Source organism: Abramis brama, assembly GCF_963993115.1.
Source record: "Abramis brama genome assembly, chromosome: 5".
Lineage (NCBI taxonomy): Eukaryota > Metazoa > Chordata > Actinopteri > Cypriniformes > Leuciscidae > Abramis > Abramis brama.
Window position 1 is genome coordinate 50,763,850 of NC_139967.1, and position 8,635 is coordinate 50,772,484.

The following is an 8,635-nucleotide window of genomic DNA, read 5'->3' on the forward strand; positions in this document are numbered from 1 at the left end:
TATTATTATTATTATTATTATTATTATCCTTCGATGATGATGTTCAGCTCTAATAACACTGTTGGATCATGTCACTTCTACTCCATTAACATGTTTGTGCTGAAGGACGAGATATTGCACACATACTGTACTGGTTTACGAAAGCCCTGAACCGCGACATTAAAAAAAAATCTAAAATTATGTGAATAAAGTAGATTAAAGCTGCAGTCAGCAAGTCTGGCAGATTGGGTTGACTTAGCCAAAATTTTGAATGTTTACAACTCTTATGCCCCTCCCCCACTACCAGCGAGCACCCTCCCATCGAGGTCGTGCTCGTCAGTGCGTGTGTACCTGATTTTCTGTGAACGCGTCCGTCTCTTCAGCATCGATCAACACCATGGACTCGGAGGTAGGCTGCCCTGGCTAATCTATCCATAGATGGCAATAACCGAGGAATTGGAAGCTTGTTAGTAGATTTTCTCTCCGCCATCACGCTTCGTGCAATCTTCAGGCGAACTTCAGGCGTGTCGTGTCCATGTGATAATAGCCGCTTTCCGACTGGAGGAACCTTTTCACAGAACTATTGGCTAAAGTACCCGGATGTCGGCGTGTTCGCACCGCAGGAACTAGGAACGATTTTAGTTCTAGGAACTCCATTTGGAGTAACTAATTTAGGTCCTACTTCAGAGTAGGGTCTAAACCAGCACTATAGGAACTACCCGTGACGTTAGTGTACGCTGATTGACCGAACGCACGCGGAGCACCAGCACCCGCCATTTTTAAAACAGCTAGAATGTAAACACACAGATTATAGTCTATATTTACTCCAGAAACTAACTATACAAACATGGAAAACAGTGATAGATGTGTCTCTAAACCTTTATGCTGAAGAGAAAATCCAACGCAACTTTGAGGGGACCAAGCCAAACATGATTATGTTTATCTGCCCAGCTAGCAACACTGGACACCAACCACACGGCATAGGCGAATAACCTTTTTTTCATATACTGTCTACTTTCTATAACAGTTCTACCTAATAACATATTAAACAGTACTGTTAGACAGATCGCTAACTAATAAACACAGAGAATGCGAGCATTGTTTGCTCTGGCGTTCTCAGCGCCGTCAAAATAAAAGTCACCGTGCTTGCGTCACTCCCTTACCCCTCCTACCAGTTCCTATGACCACTTGGCCAATGCGAACGCAAACAGCAAAACCGAGTTTGGGGGAGAGTAGTTCATAGAACTGTTTAGAAGTGGACAGTTCCTAGAACTCATTTCCTGTAACTACTTGGTCGGAAAGCAGCTATTGTTACGTGCACGAGGGAGGGGGATCTGTGGCGCGTGCACGACCTGTGATTGACAGTCAGATCTCACACCCCCCTGCGCTGATTGGACACGATGATCCGGGAGCAGTGGATTTTTGCAAAACAAATAACACGCTCCAGGTGGAATTAGAAGCTCGTTTTTTTCTAAAACCACCTTATTTATGTTGTTCTGTCGGATTATAGTGTCGATTTCACTGAATATGATTAAAAAAAAATTTGCAGACGGCAGCTTTAAATATAGAACGTATTCGGAAGATTATTCTTTAAATATTTCGACTTTATTCTCTAAATATTTCGATTTTAATCTCGAAATACTTTATTCTTGTCATTTTAGTCTTTTTTTTTTTTTTTACGTTGTGGTTCAGGGCTTCCGTAGATGTTTTATATGATGAGTCTTTATTGCTTTGGCGGAGTGTCTTCTGTCTGTGACTGTTTGAATTGTTCATTATAAATTAATACTGTCTTCCTGTATGACCTGGTTTGTTAAATATCAAAAAGTTATGATATAAGCACATCTTAGATGAAATGCAATTTAATTTATGAATATTGTATAATATCTTCTCTATGTACAGCATTGTGCATTTAATGTTAATTTCAACTATTCTTGAATGTTTACTCAAAGCTTCAGTGATAAAATAAAGCTTTCTAAATAGTTGTTGCATGTTGTTTGGATGTTACATTGATAATAGTTTGAGCTCGTGATCATCACTGAGACCCGTGTGTTTTAAGCGCCTCAGCGGCCTCTAGCGGCCACTCGTGGAACAGCAGCACCAGTTTATCACCACAATAGAGCCAGTTTGGTCACTACATCGTTAAACAATTTAAAACAAAATCGTCTGGCTTTTAGCAATGATTATTTCCAAATATTATGTATGATTTATATAATTACTATACCTATAATCCAACTTTCCAACTCTCACTTGCACTCATATAACAAGATGTTTTCTTTGAGCTTTCCTCTTTTTTTTTTTTGCTGTAAATGTGCTCAAAATCTTCATATATGTATGTATATATATTCTTATATATTATATGTGTTTGTGTAAATATATAAAAATATATTTATATATAAAAAATCCTAAGAAAGATTAATATTAATTGATTTTAGATGCAGCTTCAAATGTTCTTGGCAGATCAAGACACAATATAAAAATAAAATTCAAAGTGGTGAGTATTAACCACAACCTTTTATTATCTTTACAACCGTTATGCTTTACATTGGACTACTTTTATTAATTAGGGTGAAGCAGACGATGAAGACACTGAGACCGTTGCTGAGGTGATGCTCTGGGCTTTTTATTATGGCACGTATTTGAATGTGTGGCATAAAAGAGAGACTGACACTTATCTCTCTTATTGTAGGCCTCGACCTCAATGCGCTTCAGAAGAAATGTGAACAAGGTGTTGATTTAAAACATTACAGTCAGTCCTGTGTTTGTAGGAAGTCATGCCACTTTTTGTGATTTGATTAACCTCCAGAAAACTTGTAATGATTATGTTTGTGGTGGAAACAGACTCGGTCAGGGCCTAGAACTATAGTGAGGAGTAAACTAATAAAACACATTAAACCGGAGATCAAACAGATCTCAGTATGTGAACTTATTTAACCAAGTAACACTTTAGTATGAACACTATGAATATTTATTAATGCAACTTTCTCTTGCTCTCTTTCTCCCTCCCTTGCCACAAAACCAATAACAGTTTGAGATCTACAGTCTGAATGTGCTTTTATTATGGGTAATATAGTATGTTTTCAGCGGGAGAAGCTGGTTTAGTGGTGGTTCTTGCTGCTTGCTGACAGTGCCAGTATTGTGAAGAATCGCATCGGTGATGCCGCTCTGGTGACGCTGAAGCCGGCTGAAACGTGCCTTTTAGAGGCCAAAGGTCATCTGGATCCTGACCCTTTACTGAGGTCAGGATACGAGGTTATACCTCCGGCATCATAACCCGTCTCTCACCAACAGCCGTCATAGAACAGAAAAGGGGAAAATTGTGTAGGTTTTGCCGTCACAATTAAATACACTTTAAAGTGTTTTATACTGGACCGAATTGAACTTGCCCTCCTCAAAGCGCTGACACAACACACGCTCACAGAAAATGTGTACATCATGATCCTGCACCGAGACATGTGGCATCCAAGCAGGTAATAAGAACAAGCTTCAATAAAATAAGAGTTCTGTATAAAGAAAATGAAAAACAGAAAATATCTGTTTATTCTATACATTAGTGTTTAAACCATTGAAAAAGAAAGCCCATCTGCATTCCATTGTGTGTGTTTTTTAATGAAAACGGAATGGATGAGAAAACAAATATCAGTGATATAGTGACGATGGCGTTTGGTATTGGATTATAAAGAAATGTTCTGAAGTTTAGTTTTCTCTGTGCTTTTTCAAAAATATGCGGGAAATTTGACTGGCTTTTACTGATATTCAAACACTTCTCCAGCAAAACTCAAACTATTGTTGCTGTTGTTTCAGCCAATAACGTTGAAGCAACTCTCCCTTTAGCCAATGAGCGTGTCGCTGGCGCGCAGGGCGGAGCCTCAGAGACTCGGTGTGCGCAGGAGAGAGAGAGAGACGGATGAGAAAATAAAACACAAACTGCCGATAGGAAAGAGAAGATATTAGCGGAGTCGCTTTTCTGTCAATAAAATAACTTAATGGCCTTAATACAAACAGATCCGAACCGCCAAGGGAACGGACTAACCAACACTCTTCAAAGTGGCGTCAGAAAAGACTGTCCCGTGTATAAACCCGCGAACACGCAGCCGAGGGACCCGGAGTTCAGCACACACGGGCTCCCAAAAGCGTTCCTTCACAGCCTGAGAACTCTATTCGACATCCTCGACGACGGAGGACGGGGTTTCGTCCAGCTGTCGGAGATCGAGAGCCGGTGGCGCGGCGCGGAGGAGCGCGATGTCCCTGCGGGGGTTCTGGAGGGTCTGAGGCGGGTCGCGTCGCGGCACGGGTGCCTGAGCTTCGAGCGCTTCGTCGCGGGACTCCGATACTCGATGTTCAACCCCGAAAACAACAGCACAACTCAGGCTAATAACCCCCGTCAACAGCAGAACCCCCCGGAGAGATCCGGGACCAGGCGGCCGCTGGAGTGCAGAGTTCGGCCGCTCGGACCGAGTAACGGGATAAACACAGTCCACACTCGGAACAGACCCGACAAACACAGCTATTCTTCCCGTTACTCGGTCAGATCCGATCCGGTCCACACCGAACATCACGGCCGATCCACGGAACCTGCTTCGGAATCTCCTGATGGACTAAACACAGGTGAGAGATGATTGACATCAGCTCACTTTCACTGTATCAGAGAGTGTATTCAGCGAACAGGTGATGATCACAGTAAAGACCGGGCAAAGATGGTTAGATGGTGTGTGTAGGGTGTGTGAGAGCTGTCAGTCCTTTTCAATCCTTCACAATGACAGGAATGTTTGGCATGTTTAGTGACAAACCCTTTACTAACAGCAGGAACTGCAAACACAGATCAGTCACACACACCATCAGTGTACTCAATTCAATAATATTTTGTGTTACCTTGTATTTCTCAATTTTTCATATTAGGGATCCATTTTTGTGACAAAAGTCATTTATATCTGCAGTCTGCACTTAATGCATAAAAATCTGCTGCAAACTAGATTATTTTTGTGACAAAAAGCTCTCATTTAAATGACAGAAAACCTTGAAGAAACTAGAGGAACTGGAATATGTGATGATGAGGATGAGGATGATGAGGATGAGGATGATGAGCTCAAGACTGAATCTGGCTCATAGATATGAAGGGCAGGGAAGCTCCATCTACTCCTGGGAAACACAATTCACAATAGAGTTTTAGGAATCGTCTTTATGTACCAGTGAACATTTGTCATGTTAAGCCTTTAAAGCATTTCAATCCTCTTAGAATCTGAACCTTGTTCCTATACAACCAACTTTTCCTTTTGTAAATAAAATCTGCAGCTCACCAGGACAATTCAGGATCTGAAAACACAGTGTGTAATCTTGTGTAGTTTGAGTAAAGCTAAAAAAGAGCTATAATAACTGGTTATTTCTGTTAACATTCCCATTCAAAAACAGCAGACTGAAAAAAGAGTTAGTCTATTTTACACTTCTCAGAATCCCCAGGAAAAGATGCAGACACGACACCATCTACTGTAATGTAATATTTGCTGAATCTACTGTTTGCTTCAGGAGGCTAGCAGTGCCATGCTAACCAGATCAACCTTAACACTGCAAATAAAACTACAAATGTGACTAAATAATAACACTTACACAATTCATTTCTGATCTAGTCGTCACTTTGCAACAGTCGGCAAAACTTGTTTTTCTTGCGTGAATCAACAAACCCAGTCAGTAAAGGATTCTGGGTTACGGGTCGAGTCAGGTTCATGTAACTCCCAACATTCCTGGCTCTTACTGAACTGAAAGACCTTTTGTCTTTGATTCATAATGAAACTGTGATGCAGAGTTGAGACTTATGAGGTTAACAAGTTTAACTGAACTGAGCTGCTTTTATTCTGATGTTTTAATTCTATAGCTAATGAAGTATGTCATATTAAAGGACGGTATTTTACACTTAAAGCCCTGTTCACAGATCGTTTCTGATGAAATAGAACGGTTAAGATTAAAATTTGGACAGATGCTGCTGTCCCGAGAATTTTAGGTTTATTTCGCTTCTCCCCCCCACCTACAGAATGGCAGCCTATGGGCACTGGAACAATCCTTCATAAAACACATTAAACTTTCGATTACAAAGACGTGAAACTCACCGAGTGGTCAGGGATGTTCACTGATATGCTCACACAAAAATCACTGCAAAAGATGCTTTCCAACAGGTTTTATCGTAGTTTTTGTCCAACTCCATTGACTTGTATTGGGTGACCTGTGTGAGGTACAGTATTACTCCGCCGCTTCTTCTTCTGCTTCTTCTGTGTATTCAATTAAATGCCAGTGGTTTGCTTGCAATTGGCAAAGGTGCATTATCGCCACCAACTGGGCTGGAGTGTCTATTATTCAAGCTCTCAACGGAAGAATCTACGGGTGTGAGACGTTTGGAAAAATAGATCCACAGTTTTACAACGAATGGTAAAACACCTGTTGGAAAGCATCTTTTGCAGCGATTTTTTTGTGAGCATATCAGTGAACACTAGAGCTTAAATCGGGCCCAAAAAATCAAGCCCGACCCAACCCGAGCCCGAGCACGTTGTGTCCGAGCCCGGCCCGACCCGACACGTTCACTGTAATTATGAGCCCGAGCCCGATTTAAACCCGACCATTTTTAATATGTGGGCCGTTATAACCAGGGGCGGTGCCAGAATTTTTTTTAAGCAGGTGCTGCTGTGCTCATTTAGGCTACAGGAGGGAGCTGCGCAGTTATATATATTATATAAATACTATTAATAAATGAGCAAAAATTGGCCACGCAATATTCAATATTCAATTATTTTAATTATCACAATTAAAGTTTTAATTTTATTAAATTGAACAAGCACAACATTCAGCATTCAATCAAATATTCTTAAATATTCATTATTATTAATAATGTTACTTCAACATATTGTTATTTCAACATAATATGTGTGAGCAACAAGCAAGATGTGCATTTGTAAATTCGGTGACAGCGTGTTTTACGAGTTTCAAATGGTGTGACCGTGGCGTGCCGGCGACTTCATGTCATGATTATAATATCTGCTATATTGCTTTTTATGTATTAAAACCAGGCAATTGGTTGATGGAAAATGTATTAAAATTAAGACACAATTTATACTAAACGAAATTTACTTTAAAGAAAAGCTTTCTTCAAAACAAAACTTAACAAACTTGAAACTATGTGCTTATTTAATGGCTAAAACACGTACTACAGACTCTCTTTTTGTACAAATTGCAGCACATTCATTTAATTCTGAATTTTGCACATGTAAGTTGAAAGGCATTTGTTTGTAGTAAAACATATCTGTAACATTTATCAAGTTCATAATTGTGCGTGCATTCATTAATTATTATCTTAATGAATAGACCTAATGCGACAAGGAAGAAGCATGCAAACTGCGTTGTTTGTTTATTCAGAAATAGTTGAATGGATCGGAAAACAAAGTAACAAAAGCGGATATTGAGGCCTGAGGCTGACTACTATAATAATTTCTGTCATGGCAAGACTGCTTGTCTGTTCATCGTGGAAGTCCCCGTTTTTTTTGTTTTTTTTGTTTGCTGTCAGGTGCGCATTAAATGCACGAGACAAAGCCAACACATTATGTTGTCACTCCCCACGACTAGTTTAAAATGTGTCCATACCTCCAATTTTCCTCCAAACTTGCTCAGAGTTAATTCTCCTGTTTTAATTTTTTTCTTTGCTTCTTCAAGATCCATGTCGCACTTAGAATAGCAACAGAATAGCCTACAGCACGCACAGCAGGTGTGATGCGTCACGCGTGCGAGACTGCGAGTGGACTAGACGCTGCGCATGACACGTGACGTGCTTTATCAAGGGCCCGACCCGACCCGAGTGGCGGGAAATATCGTCCGGGTCGGGTCGGGTCGAGTCCGGGCTCGGGCTCGGGCAGAGAATTAAAGCTCTAGTGAACACCCCTGACCACTCGGTGAGTTTCACGTCTTTGTAATCGAAAGTTTAATGCGTTTTATGAAGGATTGTTCCAGTGCACATAGGCTGCCATTCTGTAGGTGGGGGGGGAGAAGCGAAATAAACCTAAAATTCTCGGGACAGCAGCATCTGTCCAAATTTTAATCTTAACCGTTCTATTTCATCAGAAACGATCTGTGAACAGGGCTTTAAGTGTAAAATACCGAACTTGTCCTTTAAGACTGAATTGTCCTGATGTGTGTGTGTGTTCTGGGTCAGTTCTGCTGCGCTCACACAGTGAATCGATGACGGGCTTCAGGAGCTCGCGCCGGCACACCAGAGATCACCAGCGCCGACACACCATCACTAACGGAGTGGATTACGGGATGGTAATGAATATCTCTTTTATAATGTTTGTGAACATTTGCTTTATTTACCACAGGTATCATAGGTAGGCTTAGGGGGCGGGGTCAGGGGTAGGCTTAGGGGGCGGGGTCAGGGGTAGGTCATTCGTACGAATTCATGCGAATTGAGCAACTCGTAAAATATGTACGAATTGTCGTGAGATAGGGTTGGTATTTTACATTATTTCTGAATGCAATAAGGAAATGCGGAAAAGGAAAAGTCATTTGGGTAAATCAGATTCAGCCTATTGGCATTTATTAGGGCTGGGAGAAAAAAGCACTTCGCCTAGCTATCGCGTGTTTTTGTTTTTGTTTTTTCTTTATTTTTGTCCTTGCTTGTAGATGA

The 8,635-nt window shown here is 40.8% G+C and overlaps 1 protein-coding gene across 1 annotated transcript; it reads left to right on the plus strand.

Moving 5' to 3' along the window:
• Positions 1–3,867: 3,867 nt before the first annotated feature.
• Positions 3,868–8,635, plus strand: sapcd2 (suppressor APC domain containing 2; the record flags this gene model as incomplete). The annotated part of the gene is made up of 3 exons (XM_084115552.1): positions 3,868–4,584; positions 8,165–8,297; positions 8,632–8,635. Exons 1-3 carry the CDS (start codon positions 3,963–3,965, stop codon positions 8,633–8,635), a joined length of 759 nt encoding a protein of 252 aa, XP_083971678.1. The 5' UTR covers positions 3,868–3,962.